The following is a 27,572-nucleotide window of genomic DNA, read 5'->3' on the forward strand; positions in this document are numbered from 1 at the left end:
TCTCAGTTTATATGAGTCTGTCATTCAATGCCAACTCCTCATGTTAACAAGAAGTTCCACCTTTGTTCTGTAAGTTTCCAAAACACGACAGCACGATCATCAGCAGCAAGTGGCAGCCATCTCCAAAGATCTCCAGGACCACCAATATGGAGCCATGAAAATTCTTCATGCAAACAAACAAAAATTAAAAAAAAACACCCCACTGAATAAAACCTTAGGCCTGTTCCATTATTTTCTTTTGACAGGGGAGCAGCTGAGTTTATTTGCCTTGATATATGCAGAAAGTGAAGTTAAATCTCTACTCAAAAGTATTTGCAGCAGAAGCCACTTTTCCACAAGTTAAGCTGGAGAACAGTATTACTCAAGGTTCCTACTGCAGCTACAGATAAACATCTGCATGAATTCTTTGCAATTAAACCACTTAACTACAGTGTGTTGCTTACTAGTGACCAACAAATAGAATATACTCATCATTCTTCCCAAGACAGGAAATAATACCTGGCAGAGCAGGATGGTGGGACTGCCACCTGTACCAACACTGGACCACACCTTTGCAGCTGGCCCAAAGCAGCACAGCTGCTTTGGTACTGTATGTAGTGACAGAATTAAGCATCTACAATGCCTTATTATTTTTAATATATTTTTTAATGTTATTATTTTCTTTATTTTGTTATTTCTCACTAGTAATTATGAGAATTACATGTGTTTTGGAAGAGCTGTAAGCAAGAATAGACCTTCTTAAATAGCTGACCATCTAGCTTCCCTTACCAAACACGTAGGATAAGCCACAGATTCTACCTGCCCACAGCATTGCTGTTGTCAGCAGTAGACTGGACCCACAGCACACATCATCAACATTAACACCCTCAGTAATCAACTCAAGGATTCACAACCACAGATTGGACTACAAAGTCTCCTGAACAATACTGGCATTGTCTGCCACAAGTCAATGGAAGAAATGCACAAAATAGAAGCACCCCTGCTGTCTAGTTGCCAACACAGATGGGCATTCAGAAGTAGCCTGGCTAAAAGAACTGAGCACATCTGCCTTTACTTAGGGTGACAGACTACAACATCTCCCTTACTTGCCTGCTGGTCCTGCTCCACTTTGGCACCCTCCTCCATGCTGACCACAACCACATTACTGAATTATCTTCCTCCCTGGAAGTAACAAACCTCATAAAATAAACCTACAAGTTTTGCCACAGGGAAATTTAAAGGTTATTTTCCTGATAAGTGTGATGGGTAGTTTCCATAGCTTCAAAGTGCTTTCCTTCTCACACACAATAGCTCCTTTCCACCCTCAGCCCCCACAGATCAAATATACCCCCTAAACAGCCTGTCTTACACATCTGTATCCCCCTTCCCCAGTCCTCTGTGTTGAGAGAAAATGCAGCAGTTTGCCATTCAAAAAATTCTCATACCAAAATTTTATGTCCCTGATTCCACCCCACCAGTCCTGTGACTGGCAACAGCCGCTCCCTCACTTCCAGCAGTCTGTCCTGCCCACAAGTCCCAGTCCCCTGCTTCACAGAAACCTTCTCATCCAGGGTAATGCTAGACCTCCCACCCCCACACCATGCCCTAACTCAATTTAAGCCCCTGTCCTCTGGCACGGCTTGGAGAATCTGTCCACTCTAGGTAGTACGATAGCCAGTATCTGTAAGAGACAGTGTTTTCTATGAAAATTCATAAATTAATTTGAATCTCAGATCAGTAATATAAATTAGTATTATGATTGAGCCTGGGATTAGGGTGTAGGATATACTGACAAAGGGCTTGGACTATAAGGGTGGGCTGTAGGATCCTGTTTTACATCAAGCTTGTACATTTCTGCTGCCTGCAACACTAGGGCTGCCTAAGCCAAATGGCTGCTATAGGAACAATGCCAAAGCACAAACAAAACCAGGGTACTCTATTATCTTCAAATAGCACCAGGCATCATCCTAACCAAGAAGTGTTCTACGAACTTCTTAGTTCTGCTCTGAGGCACAACTGCAGATCTATTATACTCAAGGCAGATTTACTATCAGAGCTACTAAATACCACCTGACCTTTCCACTCCTAGGTCTTGCTCTAGACCTGCCACCTTTACCAGATGTGGAAACCAACTGAAACATAAATCATCTGCTTTCTGAATCCAGTCAAATCACTCCTCACTTCTAATGTACCCCTCCCCATTTACCGTTTACCACCCTTAGAGCTCCTGAGTTGTAGCTGTTAGAAAATCAGCCCTCAAAACCAGACCAGCATATCTGACAGGATCCAGCAATCATCCATGCTCATTAAGGTATTCCTGCTTCTAAACTAGCTCTCTGGAGATATCACAGGCCAAGGACCCCAATCAGTTTGAGAACATGGTGTTAACTTGATACCAACCTAACAAAAAACACAGGGTGCTTGCAACCTGCCAGTAAACCAAGCCTCCCTGCTTCTGCTTTTCTGTGCCCCAGCCCTAATTATGCTTATTATATAGCTATTATATGACCTCAAAATAAATTAAGAGACCAGCTGCCCTCAGCATTAGTTTTTACCTTCTTCCCATTGGTTTTAGGATTGGGGGAGCACTTACCTTGTATGGCCAGGCAAATTTCCAATGCTACCTCTTCTCATTTTGATCTCTGACACCAACAGATATTCAAAGACAATTTTCAGGAACTAGAAGAGCAGAGGAAACTGTTACATTTGCTTTTTTCCTCTCTGTAACTACTTTTAAAATCCAATCTTTTATGGTATTATCAAATTAAGTCACTGTTGTGTTACCTGATCCGTACTTCAACTCATTTTAATTCAAGTACTGTCAGAAAGGATTTATTCTCTCAGTATAATCTATGTTTAGCATTTTAAGACACTTACATCTGTTTGCTCTAAGGGTGGAATTTGCCCTGTTTCAGCATTTGAAGTTAATTGCCAGTCACCCATCTTCAGCTTCCTTTGTAGGCAAAGGAAATAATTAGGCATGTTGGAAGATACTTATCTAGTACAAGGCACCTGAACGCCCCTCTGAGGCTGTGTATTTCTTTCCATTGGATACAAAGGGATGCAAAAGAAAAAAAATAATTGTATTTAAATCTTTAATTGTAGATTTTAAATTAGGCAAAATTCATCCACCTAACATACTTTTGTTATTGAGATTTCCTCTTTAACAACATTGCAATACTTCATCATTTCAATATGTGATTCATATGGAAGGCAAACACATGGAAGCTACTGCAGCCCTTGCCACCAGTGATGAAGAACCACAAAAATAATTCACAGAATCACAGAACGGTTCTGGTTGTAGATGACATTTAAGATGATAAGAGTCCAACCTTTCCTGATGGCAAAGTGTGCTTCACAGACAGCCTCTGATAACAAAGGCTTTATCCTCTGGGTCCCTCTCATTTGCATATCCATGTGAGGTTTAAAAGCATTGAGCACTACCTACTATTAAACTTGTTTTCATGAGATGGCTTTTTTTTTTTTTTTACTATAACACATTAACACATTCAGAGGAGAAAGTAGCAGTCAACTGACTGAATGAGTAACACTCTAAAATGATCAACAGTAACCCTTATTCTTGTGATAGCCAAAAGAATAAACAGGCATGACTAAGCAGCAAAGAAGTCAATATTTTATTAAAACATATCCAAAAAATCCTATACATGCAAAACATGGTGTGCTGTACAAAAAACAATGTTGAAATAATCAATTTTTTAACTTCTTCCCAGTTTGAGAATAACAGTATAACAAGGACTTACCTGTTCTACCAGACACTATGATCCTAACAATATCTAGAATTCATAACCTAATATAATCAAAAGGGAAATGCCTCTAGTACAGGGATGAAAACAACCACCTCTCGGACCTGGCACAGCTGTTCTGCCTGGTGATGGCAGATAAATGCAAACCCCTCCATTAGTTTGGCCCAGTAGTGCTGAAGTCAACAGGTATTTTGAGAATCATTGAAGTGGAAACAGATTCAGTGATAACATGGATCCCTGGAAGGAGGCAGGCAGTCTTTCCTGTATGAGTAAGTATGTGACACTGACGCAAGTATAAAGCGCAAAGAAAGAAAAGATGTGTTGGATTATGGCCAAGCTCCTTCAGAATGAAAACATACCTTACAGCTTCTTACACATTTCCTTTTCCAGAGAGAGAATGTCTCTTCTTTGAAGAAATCTGTCCAAATCCTTCTCTTATTAACTTTTCCTACAGCTGAACAGCTTGTATTACTTAAGTTGTGAGGAAAAATAAGATTTAAAAGTTCCTAAACTGGGACAATTTAAAGAATCTATCAAACCGTATCTTACTCAAATGCCTGCTCAATAAGCATTTAAGATCTATTTTTTAACTGAATGAACTAGTAAAAATGTAGCATGGTGATGCTTTAGATTTCTTAATCTGTTTTAGTCACTGTAATTATAATTATTTTGAGTACAAAGGAGACATTAAAAACTGTAAATTTTGGATGTGTGCATGCAAAGACAGATCTAAAAATTCATACATCTACAAAATTATATCCAGGAAGAACTTTTGTAGAAAATAATGAAAACTTAAGAAGCATAACATGGCAATTAAGTTTTTGAAAGGGATAATTAATTTCTGCAAAGATTTTAAGTGTCCTCTTAAAAAAAAGATATTAAGCTGAAAGTATAATCTGAGATAACTAATTTTTCTAGAATACACTTTCTATTAGAAAATCACTATGCTTCTTGAGTAGCATTATTTCCTTTAAAAGTGTTTTTTTTGAAAATAGAAATCAGATATGAAAAATGCAAAGATGATTGATTTCAAAAGGTTTCACTTCTCTACAAATGTTTTAATCCAAAATCAAGCAGAAATTGTGTTCCCAATCCTCAGTTCTCCGGGAATTCCTCATTTGAACACTTCTTCTAGTCCAGTTAGGAGGTGACCATCTCTACCATGTCTCCAAGACAATGAAAAGAAAGCACTCTCAGCACAGAGCACAAAGAAACAGCCTGACTTGTTTCTCCAAACTGCTTGTGTGAGGAACCAATAGCCACCTTCCCCTCAAGAAAGATGAACATTAAACAAATCTCCTATACTGTGCCTCTAACAGTGTGAATACGACAGCGCCCAAAAAGAATAAAAAGGGAGACTCAGGCAATGTTGTCCTGAAAAATTGGTTCACTAAGAGAAGACATTAAATAGTAGGTCATAAGAATTTGGAAAAACAAATTGACTCCTGTTATCAGATTAGCCTCATCTGGGAAGAAAAGGCTAAGAGTAATACACTTCAGACACATCTGTTTCCAGCTCCCACCATTTTACTTTTGGTTTTGTCAGTAGCACAGCACTGAAGATAAGGAAAGACCAGTTCCAGTTCCAGATCAGAGTTTGCTCTTCTGGTGAAACACTTAGCCATGACTAAGCAAACATTCAGGGGCTTGTTTGGTATAGCATTTACCTTCATGTGATCAGAAAGTGCTTAACACATTCACCTATGAAAGCAACGTAAAGCTTTCTACTGATTTCATGTAACTACAAATAAGACACCAGATCAATCACACACACACACACAAATAACTACTCTCTGCTTCACAGGAAACTTCCTCATAAAAATGTAATCTTAATTAAAGACTTCTGCTAACAGAGAACAGCTCACACTTTAACTGAAAGATAAATAGTAAATGAATAAGGATTTAAATAGATTTTTTTTTAAATCCCTTTTTCTTTTACATTTCAAATAAAAGGATATTAATATAGACTATAACTTGTAAAATTATGAAATACATAAAGATGAAAGCAGTTGTCAGAATGCAGTTAAGCATTTTAACAGTACATTTGCTCGTAAGATTTTAAAATACTGGCTTTCTTCTCCCAAGATATGAAAAGAACAACCCGGGTCATTGCTTTTTCAATTTACAAAGGAAAAAGAATCGAATTCTTTAACTTTTGTAGGCTCTCCCTCTGCTTATAAAACAAAACAAAAAAGCAAGCCCAATACAATAAATAACACTAGTTCTTAAAACAGTATGGCAACCCATAAGGCTGCCCTATCGGGCTCTGATGAAAAGGGTTTCATCAGGAGTTGTAGGACAATTCTCCTTCTCAGTAACAGTCTCTACTGTGCCTGAAGCAGACACAATCACTACTGTTTTAGCTGCTGACAGAGCTTTCTCCTTCTCTGCAATGGCAGCACAGACTGCCACAATTTCATCACTTTCAAAGTCATAGTCTGGGATTGATTCTTGTACAGGCTCTTTTTCTTTTGCCAGTGGTTGCGTTGCCTCGATCTTTGTTGCCTTTTGTTGTTCATGTAGTTTTCTTGCCCAGGAAAGGTCCTCATTCCACACTTCAGGGTTCATTGGAAAGATGTGTAAGGATACCTGGAAACTTCGGATTGCCTATAAACAAAATAGGGAAGAAGCAAGGATTGAAAACTTTAAAGCCTACATATTTCATTGTAAAAAGTAACACCAAAAAGAAGTACATCATTCAAGCAAAGACAAAAGGGTGTTACTCCCAAACAGCTCTGCATACCAGTGTCTGAAAGTACAATATATGACCAAATCAGGTACCTGGCAACAAGAGCAAAAATGAGAGATGACATGTCAAAAATAATATTGTAATTAAAGAGTAAAAGTGAAAATATTTTTTATGGTTTTCTATCCTGCTCTCGTCCTACCATCAGATGAACAGAAAAGCAAAAGCAGACAGGTATGATTTAAAGAAATGCAGAAAAGGGATGATTTGGACTTGCAGTATCACCAATATTGCTGCTTTTTTATTAGCATGTAGTAATTTCATATACAGACTTAATACTATAGTAATCCTAGCCCTGTGATAAGCAGTTCTGGTAACAGTTCTGTGGTTGCAAACACACTTAACTAAACAGGCAAAAGTAGACAAATAATCTCCCAACTTGGAGAGTTGCTCTAAGAAAGAACTCCCATAATCTTATAAACATGCAAGATTAATACAAGCACATATAGTTGATACTGTTTCTCCTGTCTTTAAACCCAACTGGGAAAAGTCTCACAAATAAAAATACTTAACACAAAAGTTGTTAAATATAAAAAAGCCCTGACCATTTAATCCAGTAGATGCGAATCTTGGCAATAAGAAGATTGCTACAATACTGAAAAAATGCTAGACCGATAAGTACAATTGTGGAATCAGAATATGCTGAGTTGGAAGGGACCCATCAAGACCATCGAGTCCAACTCCTGTTCTTGTGTAGGGCACCCCAAGAATCACACCCTGTGCCTGAGAGCATCATACAAAGGCTTCTTGAACTCAGGCAGGCTTGGTGCTATGACCGCTTCCCTGGGGAGCTTGTTCCAGTGCTCAACCACACCCTGGGTGAAAAACCTTTTCCTGATATTCAACCTAAACCTCCCCTGGTTCAGCTTCCTGACATTTCCCCAAGTCCTGTCACTGGTGACAGAGTAAGAGATCAGGACCTGCCCCATCTCTTCCCCTCATGAGGAAGCCATAGACTGCAATGAGGTCACCCCTCAGCCTCCTCTTCTCCAAGCTGAATAATCCAAGTGACCTCAGCTGCTCCTCATAAGTCAGCCCTTCCACACTCTCCAATAGCTCGATGACCTTTTTACATTGTGGTACCCAAAACTGCACGAGTGGCCACACCAGTGCAGAGCAGAGCGGGACAATCACCTTCCTTGTCTGGCTGACAAAGCTCTGCTTGATGCACTCCAGGACACTGGTGGCCCTACTGGTTGCCAGGGCACACTGCTGGCTCATCTTCAGTTTCCCATCAACAGGACACTCTCTGCTATGCTGCTCTCCAGCCACTCGTTCCCTACTCTGTACTGACCACTAGGGCTACCCTGTCTGAGGTGCAGAATCCAGCACTTGCCCTTGTTAAACTTCATGTGGTTGGTGACTGCCTATCTCTCTAACTTGTCAAGGTCTCTCTGCAAGGCCTGCCTGCCCTTGAGGGAGTTGACAGCTCCTCCCAGTTTTGTGTCATTAGCAAACTTGCTTAGAATTCCTTTGAGTCCTGCATCCAAGTCATTGATGAAGATGTTGAAGAGGATGGAGCCCTGCAGGACCCCACTACTGACCAGTCACCAGCCTGATGTTACCCCATTCACTGTCACTCTTTGTACTCGACCTGTGAGCCAGCTCCTCACCCATCGTATAGCACAGCTGTCCCACTGCATGCTGGATATTTTGTTCAGGAGGATACTGTGAGAGACAGTATCAAAAGTCTTGCTGAAGTCCAGAAATATTACATCCCCTGGCTTCCTCTTGATCAACTAGGTGGTTTACTTTATAATAAAAGAAAATTAAGTTTGATAACAGGACTTTCCTCTCATGAAGCCATTCTGGCTGTGACTGATGACTGTGCTGTCCTCCAGGTGTTTCTTCAATACCTCCCAGAATAATCTTTTCCATAATTTTACCAGGCACTGAAGTTAGACTGACTGGCCTGCAGTTGCCATGGTTCTCCTTCTTGCCCTTCTTGAATACTGGAACAACATTAGCCAGTTTCTAGTCAACTCGGATCTCTCCAGATTCCCAGGACCTCCCAAAAATCATAGAAGCCCAGTGATGACATCAGCTATCTCTCTGAGGATTCTCAGATGGAGCCCATCAGGCCCTGTGGACTTGTAGAGATCTAACTGTAGCAGCAGATTGTGCATAAGTTCAGGGTTAGCTAAGAGTTGATCCTTGTTGCAGTCACAGTCCTCCAGTTCTAGGCATTGAGGCCCCCTTGGTCCATCATCAGTGTTGAAGACAGAGGCAAAGAATGCATTAAACATCTCTGCTTTGTCTGTATCCCAGTTGGTGAAGTGACTACTCTTATCTTGTAAAGGACCCATGCTGTTTCTACATGGCCTTTTGCTATTAATGCATTTTTAAAATATTTTTTTGTCCCCCGCAGTTCTGGTCAGTTTCAGCTCCAGTTGAACTTTGGCCACTCAATTTTCTCCCTGCAGTGGTTAGCAGCATCTCTGTGTTCTTTCCATGTCACCTGATCTATCTTCCACTGGGCATACACCTTCCTTTTTTGCCTAATCTACATGTATAGTTCTAGCAACAGTGAAAAGGTCAGGACTAACCTTACCTACTCAGACTTATATGTACACATAGGCACGTGTGTATTTCACATTTATGACTGTATGGTCAGTTATGGAAATGGTCACCTTCTTGTGTGATGATATACAGAAGCCTTCCTGTAGGGTGGGAAAGCAGTAATGTTATGGATTTGGATTATACTTGGGAAGAGTTCCAGCAGCCTCCATAGAAAGACTCTAAAGACGCACAAACCAAATTCCATACTCTGTTGTAATTTATAAATAGTCAAACCATACAAACAAATTTGAAACATCACAAGTTTTCATCTGCCTTGACAGAAAATACCAATTCATCCTTCTGCTGGCACAGATTAATAGATGAACTCCATATGATATGAACTCAGCAAACAAGATACAAATCCAATTAAAGAAATGTTGATTATGCTATCATTATTACTGCTGTTGTAAGAGGCAGCCTTTCAGTTCCAGGAAAAAAAATTAAAATATTTCGCTATTGGTTCACAGACAGCTCTGAAGTGTAGGAGCATACTGAACTTTAAACAGAAGGAATGCAGCTTAGTTCTTGCAAAGCAGTGTAATTTTATTGAACTTTGCTAGCTTTTTTTTTTCCAGAGATAGATCAGCTACAAGTAAAAACTAAATGAAACATAAGCAAACACCATCTGCTTTCCATGAAAGAGGCCACCTAATCAAATCTTGTCTATATGGCTATGTTAAGGCACAATATACAACATTAAACACAGTAAATCAAATATAAAGTAATATTTAATAAGCTTAGAAGTTGTCTTGATTATTCATACAATCATATTTGTAAATGTACTAGAAAAAAGGTTTTGTTGTGTCATTTTTATAAATAAAAAAATACATCTATTAGTAATTTTTTCTGTGTTTAAAGATCCTTAGATACAGATTTTGGTGGGGTTTTTTTGTTTGTTTGTGGTTTTTTTGTTTATTTTTTTTCCCCCCCAGCCTCCAACGTAATACTTGTCAGTACTGCTGGATGAAAAGCTGGACATGAGCAGGCAGGTGTGCTCACAGTCCATGAGGCCAACCTGGGCTGCATCAAAAGCAGTGGCCAGTAGGTCAAGGGAAGTGATTCTGCCCCTTTACTCTGCTTAAGACCCCACTTAAGAGTACTGTGTCCAGCTCCAGGGTCCTCAGCACAGGAAAGACATGGAACTGTTGGAGCTGGTCTGAGAAGGGCCATGAAGATGATCTGAGGGCTGGAGCACCTCTCCTATAAAGACAGGCTGAGAGTTGGTGTTGTTCAGCATGGAGAAGAGAAGGCTCCAAGGAGACCTTATTGCAGACTTTCAATACCTAAAGAAGGCTTCTAAGAAAGATGGGGATAGAATTTTAAGCAGAGCCTGTTGTCATAGGACAAGGGGTAGTGATTTTAAACTAAAAGAGAGTAGATTTAGACTAGAAAAAAGGAATAATTTTTTTCTGATGTGTGTGGTGAAACACTGGAAACAGTTGCCCAGAGAGATGGTAGATGCCCCATCCCTGGAAACACTCAAGGTCAAGTTGGATGGGGCTCTGAGTAACCCGTTCTAGTTGAAGATGTCCCTGCTGATTGCAGGAGTGGTAGACTAGATGACCTTTAAAAGGTCCCTTCCACCCCAAAATTTTATAAGACAATAACTTACTGGAATTTAAGTCTCAGTTCTTGTACTACTCATCATGGATAGAAGTAATTTTCAAGGAAACTTCTAGTATATTTAGAGGCATCAATGAAATTTTAGTTTATTTAAGGATTCCACATTACATTTCTTTTTAAACAAACAAACAAATTCAATTATTTCAGATATTTTCACTGTAGTTTAAAAATTTGTATTTCTCCTTGGGGTGCAGTACAATGGTTGACATGAGTGGCCAGAGGACATGAGCCTAACGTGCCTGAGCCTGGTGGCACAGAATGTAACAGCCTGTAGTAACTAACAGAAAAACATGTCCTCAGTTTCTTTGGTCCCAAGCATGTGTCTCCACACAGACTAGAGTTTTAGAAAATTTCCCATAAGCTACTGTGTCCACTTCAAGTTCTCTTCAAGGTGCCTCTTCCTCACTTCCATAGTTTCATTCTTCCTCATCATTGAAGAAGTTTCTATCCACCTCTTGAACTTCCTTTTGCTTTGGTGATGCACTCCTGTTTTTCAGATCTGCTTTTGCACCAACTCACTTCTTTCCAGCCCTCTTTCCTCACAGTCTGTCTGCCTTTACATTCAGTCAACATCCCTGCAAGACATGACAGCATGCTCTGCAGAAGTCACTGCTTCAGGCTGCCGCTACCAGAGAGATCTGTACCCTCTCCTTGACTATATGCATGGACATAACCCAAGATGACCAAGGAACAGAAAAAAACCACAAAAAACAAAACCAAACAAAAAGCCAACCAAACAAAAAATCCTATAAATTGACATATTTAGCCCTAGAAAACACAGCCTAAGTGATATGACTGCTCTTAACTTGTAAATCCAGAAAATCCAGAAAGATGGAGGACATTTACCTCTCTATTACCAAATTATACTGCTAAATTTACTATAAGGAATTTTAAAAAAAAGGTAAGACAACTTGGTCCCCAATACCAGTTTGTCATATACTTTGCATCAGTTCTAGCTAACACTTTTAATTACAGGGTATAAACGATGAGAAGATAAGACTTTTTATCATGGCAAGCAGCTAACAAGAGTAACTAACAGGAGGAAGCAGCTAAGTCCATTGAAACAGCTAAGTGCCCCTGTTGGTTGGAGACCTGTTTGCCCTTCTGCTTTCTTGACTGAAAATAAAAACCACCTCTGTGTAGAATATATTTTCATGCATTGAAAAAAAAAAATCATTAGGTGTCTTATAAAAAAATATTTATGATTCCAAAGTGGTTCTATAAAAAAGTATTACACTTCAGTAGCTGAAGACAGGAAGACTAATAAAAGACCTTTGGGGAAGCTTGTATTACTGGGTATTACCTGGTATAGCCTATAACCAGATAGGACTGCTTAAAGCTGTTGGAAAGAATTCAAGAGAACCCCATTTTACCTGACACAGGATTTTATTTTCTCTCTAATTTGGTACTTCCCAAATACTATGCACTAGAATGAGTATATGGCTGGAGTGTAGTTCATGATGGAGTTGGTAGGACAGAAATACCTTCTGTCATATGTTCTATTTTTAAAAGAAATGTCTTTTATCAAATCATAAGGAAAGCAGTATCATTTAAAGTGTGACAAAAACTGTAAATGGAATATAAAAAAATCCTAGGCCATAATTATAAAAAAAAACAGCACTTAAAAAAATTGCATTACCTCTATTTTTTTTCACTTCTGCACACTAAATATATGATATAATATAATGATACAGTTAAATATTCCATCACTATAAAACAATCCACACATTCTGATATACTTAGAAGATTATCACAGCAGTGTAATATAATATTTTAATCTCATATAAATCTATTAAAAAAACCCACATTATTTATCTGCGCAAGTTGACAGAAACACAGTCTGAAGCACAGTTGATTGCTTTTCAGAGGAAAGCCAGCCATCAGTTTCCTTTTGACTACCGAAGTCTTTGTTTTCTACAAATTTATGTTAGTAACAATTTGAAAAATTCTCTCAAATTCAGAATCAGTTATGTTAACTAGCTGGATACTAATAAAAGGCGTAATTCCTTTCTTTGCTAGTATGTAACTCCCATGATTATATAAAAGATCTAAGTGTTTCTTTCCAAAGAAATAAAAGGGTTGATCCAAGCATTCATATTGTCAAGGCTTGATTCCTTTTACCAAATGTAGTAACACACTTAAAGACTGCTAAACCACCAACTACTTAGTAGCAACACAGCAAACCACATCCTTCAAAACATTTAAGAAAAAGCGTGCACAGTTGGTTCATATTTACACATCTGCACAGCTAACTTTGTAATCTACGCTCCAGATTGGATACAGAGGGCCCCAGTCCACAAGGGGATAAACTTCTGTCACAGAGTCACAGAGTGTTGGAGGTTGGCAAGGACCTTTGGGGCTCACGTAGGCCAAAAACCTGCTCAAGCTGGGCCACCTTGACCTGGTTACCTGTGACATGTCCAGATGATTTACTAATTTCACCAAGATAGGAAACTCAGTCATTTTCAGTTTTGTTTTTTTTTTATGCTGCTTTTGTTTTGTTTTGTTTGTTTAATAGTAGTGTGGTGCTTGCTTTGTCTCATGGGAAGAACTGTGCTAATGAAGGTATCAGTGTTACTGGTCAAGTTGGCACCACCAATACAATAAATAAAATTTGTAGAAACAAAAAATTACAATTAAATGAGAGAAATATTGCAAGCCTGACTACATTTCTCCAGCATCTACATTCATGTTGCAAAGTACACTTCGGTATGCTCTTGCAGTTTGATATGTAGAATTTAAGGAAATTTCTGCCTTTACAGAAAAAAATTCTGCCTGTTCACAACTAAATGTTACTATTGGTGTGATGTAACTTGCCAATGTAGACAAGACTTATAGGACTTGCTGAGTAGACCTGGTGTATATCCCCTAGTATGGGTATACCAGTATCTACAATTCACATTACAGCAAAAGTAGCATGTTTTATACAATAAGAAGCATCAGTTACCCATGATTCTTACAGAAAATAAAACTTACATTTCCTGAGATTAATGCATTTTAAAATCTCAGCCATTATTGCAGCAACAATTTCAGATACTTACAAGAAAAAAAAAAAAAAAATTATAGATTGCAGATCTAGACAGGACAGACTTACTGTTACCTCTGACACCACAAAAGCCATGGAATGCCATCAGTTATGTGATGTAGATATCCATAAATTAACACTAAATATAAATAAATTTATATATGATACTGCAACAACAGAAGGTAGCACACTACATCTCTGTCATACACAGCTTTTGTCTTTAAGTTATCATCTTTTTTTTTTTATTACTGCTCCTTACTACATTTTAAAAAGAAAATGGGTTTGCATGATCTGTTACCCTCCCTCAAAAAAACCAATTATTTTTTTATTCTCAAAATGGTTTTTGGCTCAAACATTGCAACTTTGCAAAAACACTTTGAATTGCCCAAAAAATTACTTGTATCAAAGCAGCACAAAACTACTTTTACTAGAAATAAAACCAGTATCCTTTTTTATATGAGAGTTCAATGATATATTTTTTCTAATGGGCTTTTGTGAACACATCTTAATTTAAAAAATCACTTGCTATGTTTCCAGACTAACTGGCAGAAAACTATTACACTACATATGTTACATTATTTACAAGTGTATAGCCTATAGGTAGAGGGTGATCTGACACGGGGGAAGAGTCTCCCTTCACATCACATCATGTAGTCAAGACGGCACCATGGCAATCAGCTGCATCTAGAGGAAAGATGCATTTCAGCTACTGTAGAGCATCGTAGCCTTTCTGCTGTCTGACTAAGAAAAGAACCAACTTCAGTCACCATTTATAGACAACCCAGTGGAAAGCATGAATGAGTACACATCATTTGCTGCACCTGAATCAGAAGTGTAAGAAAAAGGAGGGAAGGGAAAACATACTAGAATGTTATTAGTGGGCATATATACAACCGAGTCTGAATATCAACTGGAACTTTACAGTAGTTTCATCTTCACCATTCACTGAGCTGTGCTGTAGTAGTACAGAACCCAAAATGTAGCATGTGCAGTTATGTCAACATAATTATTCTATTGCATAAGGTCACCACATAAATATAGTATATACAACGGAAGGCTTCCATGAGCCCAGCAACAAAACCACACAGGAAGCACTTGTGAAAAACAACAGTGGAAGAAATACTGGGGATAAATAATAACCTTTTTCCTTGCCTACTTTCAGGTTACGTAAGAATATTCAGCTATCTTGGTATTTGTGTACTTTCATCCTCTCACACACAATCCAGAGGATGTGGCTTGCAAGTTTAGCATAATAATGTTGTCTGTTTTCCTACCAGTGCTATCTCTCCTAATCCAAGCTGGGCACGTCCCAAAGTCTGCCAGGCATCCCAGGAACGTGGGTTTCGCTGGACAGCCATTTCTGCTGCATGCACTGCTGGGAACATTTCATGTAAAGACATCAGGACCTATGGCAGAAAAAGTAAATAAGGAATAAGAATGAACAAAACAGAAAACAGATTTAAGATTTCTGAGATTACACAGGCAACTACCATTTTTTCCAGTAACTAAGGACAGGTTCATCCCACCTAGCTTTTTCTAGTTAAAAGTTTGTTGTCTAATCTCAGATAGTCACCCAGACTCATTCCACAGCCTATGGAGAGAAACAGGCATGCTAGAGGATGATTCATCTGAACTATTTAAGCAACACTATTAGGAGTAGATTAATTGCTGATGAAGGTGTTCTTTCCCTCTCCCTCCCTACCAACTCCACACTCTGTGAAAGCATAACAATACACTGAAGGATGAAGACATTGAGAATTAAACAAAATAAATAAGAATGTATTGTAGAAAAAGTCCAGGGGTGTATTTCTTCTATTTAATAGTAGACTAGAATCTACCAAATACTGCTGCAGTGCACAGGATATAATTACAGAAACAATCTCTGTAATGCAGCATAGAAACAACACTTAACAATGACTGCTGTATTTGGAGAGAAAGCATTCTGCAGTAATAAAGCCTGAGTTAGACATGACATCACCTACACTACAAAAAAAATATTTTAAAAGTAGTTTTTGAATGTGAAAATCACTTTTACTCAGTAGTACAGGTTAGTGTCAGCCTGTTTCCATAGTATTGTACTCCTCACATTTCATCTCCGTAACTAAGCCTTTAAATCATAGTTAACAGTATGTAACATGGCTCAAGCATTGCATTATTTTTCCAAGACCACCATGAAATTGGCATGTTACCTGACGACCTGCATCATTCTGAGGTCATGATTTCAGACACCCACATGCTATGGTGATAGATACCAGCATAAGAAACAAATGACAACTGCATTCCTACAGTATGATGAGAACATCAACCACAAGACTAAGATTCATCTGTGGGCAACCACTTTCATCATAACTGACCCACAAGTACAATGAATAATATTAGAACATATTAAGACTACTGCTGAAGTGTTAAAAAGTCTTTACTTAACCTTACTGTTCTATGACAAATCAAATAGACAAATATGACTGTGTAGTACAGGAGGAATTGTATTAAGTAATATTAGTATTTCCTTTAACAAACATAAACTACAGAACATAAAGAACAGCACTGGGGTGAATGCAGTAAAAATAATACCCAGCTTGACTCCAGAAGGTAATCCCATACTAAAGAAACACAAGAAGCCTAGCTTCTGATAAATCCTTTGGCTCCATACACCTGCTGTTTTAGTAAGACTGTTTTTCTAATGAGTAGTCCTCTGACTTACCTTCAATTCTATTCAACAGGCTGCACACTGCAAGATACAAGTACCTAAAATTCTTTTAAAAAACAACCCATAGCTGTATTTCACATAATTTTCTCTTTTTTCCTCAACAGTTCTCAATGACTGTGCTTTGTAAGAAAAGGTTGTGGATACTAGGCATTTTTCCAAAAGTTTCAGTTCGACTGCATTTTTGTGTGCACTCTCTTATCCACAGCAGATCTGTGAATCAAACTGATACTAGTGGGTAGGTATACATCTGATCAAGATTAAGTGACTCTGCATCTATCAGCTGGCTTTTACATTAATCTCTCAATGTGACTATCCTCATAAGAGGAAAAAAAAAATCAACTATACACTCATCAGAACATTTTTATGCATCCTGAGTATTCAGTATTTCCTACCAGTACATTCTAGTGTGACACAATTCCAAAACATCTGTGTAAGCATTTAGGAAATCTTTTGTAGTTTTAGCGAATTTTACTGCTTTGTTTACTGAATTGTGACCTCTGTAATGAAAGACAATTATTCCACTTTCATCTATTTATCACTGTTGTGTATACTAATTTAGACAGCTGCTTTAAAAATGCTCTTCTGGACTATGGCAGTAATTACTGTGCTCCTAGTAACTACGGCATCAGTTTCTCAAGGTACATTAAAACCAATATAAATTTTAATGTATATGCATTCTGTCCAGCACAGGTGTTTTTTTCAGCTACACTTGTCAGTCATTATAAATTAATTAATTTATTAATGCACACTATTTTCCTGCCCTTCTGTTTTCAAATTAATAAATCCTCGAAATTAACATATAATCGCAGACCTGAATGTGTGCCAGTTTGCTCTGGGTTACTCTACCTGTGATACTGTTCTCATTTTAATAAATTACTGAACCAGCAAGCACATAGTTTTACTACATCTGGAAAGCCATGCTGAAAAAAAGAAACACAGCAATCAAAAAAATTTTTTATTTTGACAAGAGTAGCTCAGTCCTTTTACTGAGCAGGCCACATGACCAAGCAAAGCCAGACAGGAACTACGTGTGTTGTAGTCCCCTTTGTGGCAAAATGTCCCTGTCACATGCTCAGCTTGCAGCCACATCAAGCACCACATCTATGTGTGTCTACTTCATCCCTCGACAACACACAGTCCAGTCTCCATTTCACTAGTATGGTAAGTGCCTAAAGAGTTACTGTCACTCCTTACACATGCGCGACCCCCTTAGACAGGGTGTGTCCGAAAAGGGGGAAGCCAGGTAGTAGATAATGAATTCTCCTGGTGACCTTCGTCAAAACATAGATTTCTCACCCTGAACTAGCTTCTACAGACAGCATTTCATGCACATATACTTCAGTGTTTATACATACTTTAATAATACAATATAATAATCTTGAGTTCTGCATGACAATACAGGATGTGAGGCTTATTTTCAACGACATGGCTACTCTGAAATACTAATTATATTGCATTCAGACCTTCTTGCATAACTCATTGCTAGTTTAAACATAACTAAAACTGAACTTGCCTCATTCCCAAATCATCTAACTTCCTTTCATCTGTCATGCTGTCCTTACCATGACAGTATAATTTTTAATTTTCTCTCCCTTCACATAACCATAGTTTACATTTACCACTTGTTCAAGAGCAGGGTTGTTTTGCTATCTGCAAAACTCTTTTCTTTGTCTTAATTACGTTCTCTTTACTGTTGGTTTCCTTGATCCCTACATACCACACCATAATGGGTGAAAGCCCATTTGATTCAATAAATCAGGCACTCAAAAAATGTCTTGTTCAAAGTCCCGCTCCTGTTTTGTACTGTAGGCACTTTGTTTTTCTCCTCCCATTTGAAGAATCTGTATTATCTGTTTCCTTTTATTCACCTCATCGACAGCATCAATCCAGTCCTGCCTACAACTACATTACTTCATTAGTAACTTTGTGGAGTCTCTTTTGATTCAAGTTATTTTCACACTAATCTTAATGTGTGTCGTTCTGTTGGGGTTTTTTTTGACAGCAGAGGTAAATGTCATGTTCTGCTAGTTACCTCCTGCAAAACATTCAGATTACTAGTAAAAACAGGAACAAGCAAGCATTATTCTAAAAAGGTCACAAACCATTACAACAGAGTACTCGGAACATCTCTTTTTAAACAGAAGTCTACATTTTAGAGAAACTAATTAAGCTGCATTAAGGTTATTTTTCAACAACCAGACAAACAGCATGATCACAGAATCACAGAATCTTAGGGGCTGAAAAGGACCTCGAAAGATCATCCAGTCCGATCCCCCTGTCACTGCAGGATCACATAGAGCACATCACACAGGATGTACTGGACATCACTGAAAAAAGCATTCAGAAAAATGTTTTTGCTTTTAAGAGCTGACACACTTTCATTCTATTCCTCTCCTGTTGCTCTCAAATTAATTTCTCAGATTAAATCATTAGCAAGATGGGACTCCGGTTCCATGTTAAGTAATCTCATTGCATATTTGATTTATTTTCCAATTATAACACTTCATTAGGAAACATTCTTAAAACTAATCAAACCATTAGAAAAAAAATTTTACAAAGCAGAAAAAAAAAACACCCAACATTTCAAGACTTCCATGCACTTATGTATTTAAAATTACTAGAGCAAAATGTCTTCTAAAGATGTTCAGCAGGTGGATTTTCATAACTTGTTTTATTCTATCATAGACTTAAAATTACCCCATGCATTAAAACAAAGACTATCCATGACACTACAATGACTTAGTTTAACAGACCTATCCTTTCCCCCCCCCCCCCCCCCCCCCCAAGAATTAGACAGGTAAGGATTAGAAGCAAACAGTGAAAAAAAATAATTAAGCATAATCATTAGGAGACAGACCAAGTATTAAAAATCCAAGCAAGAGAATGACCCAAATGACCCATCCTGTCCTACCCACAATATTTTGGAAGTGTTATGAATCTGAGTAAGTCTTGGGTTTAGATGAACTCATTGACTTGAAGCTGAATCACTACATATAGACACATTCTAAGTCCAGTGAAACTGACCCAATTCGTTCTTCCATCCAGAAACTCATCTTAAAACACTGATGAATAGAACTTTTCCTACCCATAAATGGTTCACATTTATCCATGCTGTAAAGCAATTAAGTTTGCACCAAACAGAAATGCTTTTTTGCTACACAGATTTCTGGAATTTACATCAATGTTTTGATGGTAAACTATTCTCTTATCCCACTTAAAAAAAAATAAATATTAAAAATAATTAGCAATTGTTAGCTGATTTGTTATAACCTAAACCTGGGATTGTGAGCCTGGTCAGGTCTTAGGAACCTTGTAGTTTCTTAAGTTTGAAGAGGATGGGTAGAAGCTGGTATTATTTCTTCACTGAGTTCAAGATTAAGAAAACCTTTTGAAGAGGGGAAATGGAATTCTTTTAATATGAGTATGATGGATTTGGCCTAATAAAAAAGAGGGAGAGAGACACATATACCTGAAATTCTGGTATCCTGTTCAAAAAATGCAAATTGAGGATTCAGGATTGTACAGAAACTATATCCTCAGAAAGCTGATCACAGATATTCTAAAAGCTTATTTAATGGAGATTGTTTACATTTGTATTTACGTGTTTCTATATCTATAAAGAATTGTATTGTGTACTTTAAGAATCCTATCATAGCTGTACTGTGTGTTTGACCACATTATCTGAGATCTGAGGTGCAAGTATCACTGGACGAGGAACAAGAACCAGGTTAATTCTCAGCAGTGGTGTAGAATAGCAAAGTACCTCCAAAGAGTTTGTTATATATATATATATCATAAAGTAGTATGTCCTTTGGTATCTCTCTTCACCAAAGGAAGAGTCCCACATGGCCCAGCATACAAAAGTTAAGACCCAAATTAGAAGAATTTCTCAAAGCTTGTTCCTCCATTTTTGTACTTCAAAGCAGCAATAAACTAATCCAGTCAATGTTTAAGAAACTTAGCCCAGTCAATTTTAAGTAGTGTTAGTGACTGCATTTTATAGAAGCAGTCTTCATACACTCCTTTGAATATACTTAAGACATTACTATCTAATGTTAGAATCAACACTAGGCTGTTGCTGTTGGTTTTTTTAATTTTTTTTTTAGATTTATTTTTTTTAAGTAAAAATACAGAAGTGAACTGCTTGCATAAACATTTCCTTGCCACTCATTCTTGCAGCAGAAGATCAGTACAGGCTTGTAACAAAGTACCAAGCACATATACTGAATGATCTTGCATTGCAAAGAACATTTAAGTACACCCCTAACATCTCCATACATCAAAATAACCTGTTTTTAAATGGATCAAAGTGTAGCTGAGAGCAGTGGAAAAACAATATCAACTTTTATGGGTTTTTGAAGCAGCTGAGCAATTCCACAATTCCCATATGTTTTTCTGGAAACACACTTACTGCAAGTGTCATTGATGACTGGGAACTTTAAAGACTATTTCCGCCCTTCAGATACACTGAAAGACATTTGTCCTACGTCCGTTAAAATACAGATCTTCAATGACTTACCATAAATATTTACAGATTCCTACTGTGTCATTAGCATAATTCTCTGAGCTTCATATTAAACAGCAGAGTATTTAAAATGTTAAGTCTGCTGCTGAGAAAGGAAATAGTAATGAACTGGGAACATAAGATTCTCTTAAAAAATGTAACAGGATATACAGATACTCAAGCCCATGCAAAACACTTTATCCAATGTTAACTCTGACTTACTTCATGAGGAGACTTTTCCTCACTGAAAGAAAATTAGTATAGACCATAAAGAATCCTTGCATATCACACAAAATCATTCTTAACATGAATGATCTTCTCTCGTATCTGACTCATGTACCAAGACAGGCAGATTTTCACAGGCCCAATGATGGGCAAGCCCTTGCTGAATCTCGTGTACAGTTCTTCCCAATCTGGAGCTATCAAAATTTTCCCAGTTAACTACACAATAATTGCTGCAGTATTTGTGCTGGATTGGAATAGCATAGTCAGCTCCAAGACATGATCATTTAAATATTAACCACAATGTTATAATTTTTTAATGTATTCCTATTTTGGCAAAAATTGATTTTTACAGATCACATTAGTGCCTTTAAAAGTCAAAAGGCATCAAATTACACATTATACTGATCAGATGCCAGTAAGCTTAAGTCATATTGCAAAAAGCATCCGTAACAATTACTTGTGTATACTAATGAGATGTTACCAATTTAAAGATTAGAGGTTTTGTTAAAAGGATTCTAGAAATTTATAAATGCATAATATTTTGTATATAAAGTTTTCTTTTGTTTGTGTTCACAGTGTAAAAGAAGTGTTATGCATTATTGGAAAGTAAAACAAAGGAGAAACAGCGCAACTGCCCAGCACTGTTCTCTTCAGGAAAGGAAGCAAAGGCATGACAGAAGCAGAGGCCCGAGTTCTTTCATTCTTTTAGCTTTCATCATGGTTTAGTTTGAAATGAATGTCTTTGCCATTTTATAGTATGAATGAGAGTAACACAGCTGGTTTCTCAGCTCCACCTGGTCAGCAGGAGAGGTGATTGCCTATTTTCCTCCAACTCACCTTTGCCATTTAGATGAAATACAGGGCCTAGGGGGCAGAGTAAGCAGCCTCCCCTCAGTACTCGGTACTGCAGCTGGAGCACAAACTGAGGAATGTTGCAGAAAGCATCCACCTGTATAAGTCACTGCAGTATAGTTCAGATTTTGGTAAACTACCATAATTCTTTATTCTGCTGTTATTTACATTGTGAAAATATTTAATTTTCATATACTTTCAGTTAAAAAGAGTATTTTTGGAGATCTAGCTTAATTCCTGCATTCATGTAAGACCATAAAAAAGAACTGTTACACGAGAGCTATGCACTAATTTGTCCTGCTGAGCAGAGCAGTCCTTTTCAACAGCTCTCTTGACTTTCGAAAAAAATAAAAATCTAATTGCAAAATAAAGGCTACTTCAAAAACACTTTTAAGGAGCCAGTATTAGAGCACATGAATAATTTCTTTCTGACCTAGAAGAAATCCTACCAGGTGGTCTGTTCTATTAAAAATGGAGCTAAATCCTAAACTATAGTTAAATATATATATATAATTAAAGGACCAATACCATTTTCACATCTTCGCTGAATTTCTTCACTAGTGGAGTGACAAGTTTCATGTACAAATGAACAGTGATGTAAGTTCACAACCATTACAGAAATGTGAAAGGTTGCTAATTAAAGTAGAATTATATTATTCTGTCTCTTGCAATAGTGCATAATTAAGATTTGGAACTCCCTGGCACATAGCTCTGCAGGTGCTAGAAGTTCACATGATAGGAGAAAGCAATAAGACAAGTTTGTTCAAGAAAAATCTTTCAAGCACTTCCAAACAGAGAAGTCCCAGAGTCAAAGCTTGCTGGAGGCTGGGAAAGGTATTGTGGCTACACACTTATACCATTTACATGTCTCTTCCCTAGCTATCCACTGTTGGAAGTTATCAGGATACTAGGCTAGACAGACCTTTCATTTAGGCTAGCATTGGTGTAAAGGCATCCAAACATAAGTAAATATTCAATGAAGGTTTACATGTTTAAGATGGTTTGTTACCATAGAAGTCTAGAACTATGCAAGTGTCAAGCATCTAAATCATACAGGAGATCTGCGAATGCTAAAATGTTATCCAAGTTAACACAAAGATCCAATCTTAAGCATACCCATGGTAAGAGGAAGTACCAGTGCAGAATTTCCACAAGGGTTGGAGCAAATGCATGAGGAAAATTTTATTTTTTTTTCTAAAAAGACATTATGCCTGCTTGTTTAGAAGTTAGGAAGAAAATAACTACAAATCTGGCTGGCAAGAAAGTGGGGAGAACAAATGCCAACTTTTCAGCATCATGTAGGATACAGAATGAGAATTTGCACTAGAAAAGTTTAGCAATTTAAAGTAAAGACAATTTACTGCATCTTATTACCCACACTATTCAAATTAACAAACCAAGTCAGAAAACAACCCAACACACAGAACTGCCCCTGAGTTTTCCTAACACAGTCTACCTGGATTCCTTATACACCTATGCTGTGTTGACAAGGCAATCCCAAAATAATTCAGGAAGAAAAACTTTTACAGTTATAAAGTATTTTTCAAATCAAATGCCAAACCAAGTAAGTTCTAAACCTTCTGCAGCTATATAAAACAAAGCCTTCTTCAGAATTACTGCATTGAAATGTGCTTATGATATGAATTATTTTGCAGAATCAAATTTTCTTTACTTCACAGACAAGATGACTGGGAACAGATGTGACAGCATACAGATCAAAAACAGCAGTCACAATACCTTGAAAAATAGCCATCTTTGGTTCTTGGGTTTTGTTGGGTGTTTTTTCGTGTTTTGTTTTGTGGGGTTTTTTTGGAATTGTTTTGTTTCTTATACAAGGAAAGATTTACTGTATGAAAAGTATTTTAAATCAAGCTTCCAAAAAGTTCCATAACACATTCACTGATTTTACTTTTCCTTTCTACTAACGGTAAACAATATATTTTTCAGCCATGTTATAAATAGCTACCTTCCTAAGAGTCCTTTTCCCATTCTAATGTGTCCAGCTAGTTGAAAGAAGCCATAATTTCTTGTACTCATCCGCAATGCTTAAAATAATTTTTGCATTTTTATTTAATACAGGGAAAAAAATTATGGTTTATGTACAGGCAGAGACGAAAGCTTCACAATGTCAATGAAATAATGGATCCTTGTAATTTAAGCCACACAAAGACACAGTGAAATTACAAGTTGATCTCATACTTTTAGTGAAGCGTTGACGGATGCAAGCTTTTTTCCTCAAATCAGCTTTAAAATAAAAGCTCGATGAACTGATATCAAAAGTATATTCTGTTTAATGCTGTTTTCCAAGATAATTTATCTATGTAATACTTAGTATGAAAACAGACTGGTGCATGTCTTTTCCATACAATATCCCTGTTAAATGCTGACAGTATTAACTCAGGTGTTTAGAAAGAGCAAGCAGATTTTTAATGGTCAAATTTGCTAATCTACCACAGTAAGGCTCTCCCTCCTCCTTCCACTAGAATTTTAAAGTATTTCAGTTGCTTTCTCCACATTGTTACATCATAATTCATGTTCTAACAAATATATTTTTTTATTGTGATTGCCCGGGATAACAGCGTTATTTGAATCCCTGTTGAAAGATGTCCTGTTGTATCAGGAAAAACAAAAAACCTAAATTGCGCTGTAGTTTATTTGCACAACTACACAATGTTGCATAATATCCATTCACAAGCACAAAGTTTTCTGTTTTCATTTCTAAACTGATTAAGAATTGCCATGCTTTACCTGTGATTTCATCTCGTAAAGAGTAGCATCCTCTGGAGTTAACTGAATTGCTTCATCCCACTTGTGAATAGCTTCTCGGTACCTGTAGTTGAAACAGTATTATAGTCTCACTATATTTAAAGATATTAGAGATTTCTATGTATATCTTGACATTGTCCTAAGTCAAGTGCCATGTTATCCCATCAGTATGCAAGATTTTTCTAACCACTTCCCCATAAGACATGCTGATCCGTTTTCAGGAACTGGACCATTTATTGTTCTGACCAAATGGATAAAAAGAACTACTGTACAGCTGGCCTTAAGCAAACTTACAAGTCAATATAGCAAACCTATGGCAAAGCAATTACTTAAAACTAGAAATCTTTAACTAAATCCAGTTCCCCTTATAGTCAAAATCACCCTTAGTCAAGCATAACATAATCTGAACTCAGCATGCTACAGTTGTAATTTAAAATTTATTTTCAATTTAAAATAGGCTGAAATCACTCAACTTCAGGAAAACACACAGTAGCTTCATAGTATGCTGCCCTTCCCTAGAAAACAGAAAAAACTTCAGGAAAGTTGAACAAAACCCAATAAAAAGTAGGTCTTTGTCTTCAACTAAGAGGTAAAACTTTGACAAATGCATCATAGGGTTTTGAACCATATTGAGAACCTTTAACACCATAGTAACACATAGCTACAGGGGTGCAGTCTTCCAGTCCTAAAGGTGGTAACATTATTGAGCCTGTGGTGTGCCACATTTCAAAATCCAACTTTTTTATAGAACTGGGTAGGAACTCATGTACTTGTATTATTTTCACTGCAAAGGTATGAAATCAGTTTCTCATGACAGAAACACACACTACAATTTTATACAATAGTATAGAAAAAATGGAAGTAATTTTGCACTTCATATGGAAACAGTTTTTATCTTCCCCTATTCCCCATTTTTCCTTTCCTTTTCTTTCCTTTTTTTTTTTTTCAGTCCTCGAGCTTGTATGACACCTCAAGGTTTTCCAGAGCAGTCACATGAAGAGTTTAGAAAGTCTAATCTGGAATAGAAGAGTAGATGAGAAAAACAATGCAGTGGAAGTCAAACTCTCATGATGATTTGGGTATTGTTAATTTGTAAATGACACTGCTAAGTGTGTTTAGCAGTCAAATTAAACATCAAAGAATGTTTTAATAATTACCACATTTCCTCAAAGCTTAGCCACCAGCTGTGCATTTCTCATCTCAGTTCAATCTCCATGGGCAGGTGTTCATACTAAAGGAAATCACATATTCTTCATATTTCAGCAGAAGCCCTAAGCCTAGATAGCAAGAACTACTTTTTCAGTACAAGATTATAATTTTGCTAAAGACCTAGCACAGATATAGTCTAATAAAACCCACATAAATAAGGGAAGTCCTCAGCTCAGCTAGGCTGTGTCCTGGCCATGCAGTAAGGCACAATATTGTGACTGTAGCAAAAAAGTTTAGAAAAATACAATTTTGAAAACAGAGCAAATACAGTCATGACTTCAGCAACCAGAAGGAAAGCAACACTGACATTCTGGCAAGGGCAAGATTTAAGACAAAAATTGCATTTCAGGAATCTTCATTTTTACTTCTAGAGAGGGACATCATTGCTCAAAGTGTCAATCTGAATGGGATAAAAATTCACATTGAGAACATGTGACCTCTGAAGGGAGTGCCAAATATAAGCAAATATTCCACCAAATCTTGCTGGGTTTTGCTGCCAATTTGTCAACAACCTGCCAACAAAACAAAGATGGGCAAGGGAAAAGAGGCTGTCCATTCACAGAAATGCTGTGCTACCTGTGTTCCGTGTATGACCAGTAAGTGACTGAACTCTGCCTGGGTGCCTCAGAAAGCATGATTCAAAAGAACTGACAACAGAATGCTGGAATTTCTTCCCAGGACTTAGAACACAGCAGAAGGCTGGAGAAGGATGATTGATCTGCAGGTACATGCTGAACTCCTACTCAGAAAGACTGACTACACTGTTTGCAGTGTGGAGATATTCATATGGCTGTGAAATACTGACCTTTTCAGTGCATGTATTTCCTTAAGAAGAAAGTCTGACAAAATGTAACTGGTCTGTTCTTACTAATACTTTGCAAAAATCATGTTTCCATTGTTGTTCCAGGAAAAACTATGGACACTGCTCATATTAAGAGAAAATGAGTCATGTTGCTTCCTCCAGTAATGCAAATTAGGGAAAAATGCCTTTCTATAAAGATAGCCCATCAATCAGATAATTTCCTAGATAATTATTTGCAAGGAAAAGATTATATACTGTACTAAATATCAAACCCCTTACTGAAAAAAGTTGCCAGTGTTCCAGTAATTGTTACAAAACCCATACATCTTGGCTGAAATGAGAAGTAAGCTAACACAAGGATAGTGTCACATAATAAATAAAAATCAGATCATTTTACCGTCAGCATCTTTTTAAACCTGAACTGTACAGGAACTTACTACCATAAGGAGGGAGAAATAGTTTAGAAAAGGAAACTTTAATATAAATATGGCATCTGCTTTGGGTTTAACACAAATTTAATGAGCATTCCATTTGCTATTCCCATTTTTTTTCTTAGCAAGTAGATGTTACATACAGTTGAATGGCTAGCAGGTAAGAAGTTTCCACACAACACCTGAGCCGCAAAAACTGCCAACGTCATTGCTAGCAAAAGTGAAGTAGAAAATTTTAGCTTATTGCTGTTCCACTGATGTCTACCTGAATTCCTTCCCACATGCCTGATACGTAAAGAGAGCTCACATGTTCAGGACACATGCTACGGCAAAGCTGATACACAGTGACATGTATTTGAATCTTACATCCATCCAGAATA

General features: G+C 37.3%; 1 protein-coding gene across 1 annotated transcript in view; it reads right to left on the reverse strand.

Moving 5' to 3' along the window:
• Positions 1-3,591: 3,591 nt before the first annotated feature.
• The window catches only part of TTC33 (tetratricopeptide repeat domain 33), a 42,529-nt gene continuing 18,548 nt past the window's right edge, over positions 3,592-27,572 (reverse strand). Inside the window, exons 3-5 of the mRNA XM_051643196.1 lie at positions 24,733-24,814; positions 14,971-15,102; positions 3,592-6,350 (exon numbers count right to left, since the gene is read on the reverse strand). Of these exons, the coding sequence (XP_051499156.1) occupies positions 6,000-6,350; positions 14,971-15,102; positions 24,733-24,814 (565 nt within the window). The 3' untranslated portion in view covers positions 3,592-5,999. The remainder of the gene's footprint in view (positions 6,351-14,970; positions 15,103-24,732; positions 24,815-27,572) is intronic.

Source organism: Apus apus, chromosome Z (genome assembly GCF_020740795.1).
Source record: "Apus apus isolate bApuApu2 chromosome Z, bApuApu2.pri.cur, whole genome shotgun sequence".
In the NCBI taxonomy this organism is placed as follows: Eukaryota; Metazoa; Chordata; class Aves; order Apodiformes; family Apodidae; genus Apus; species Apus apus.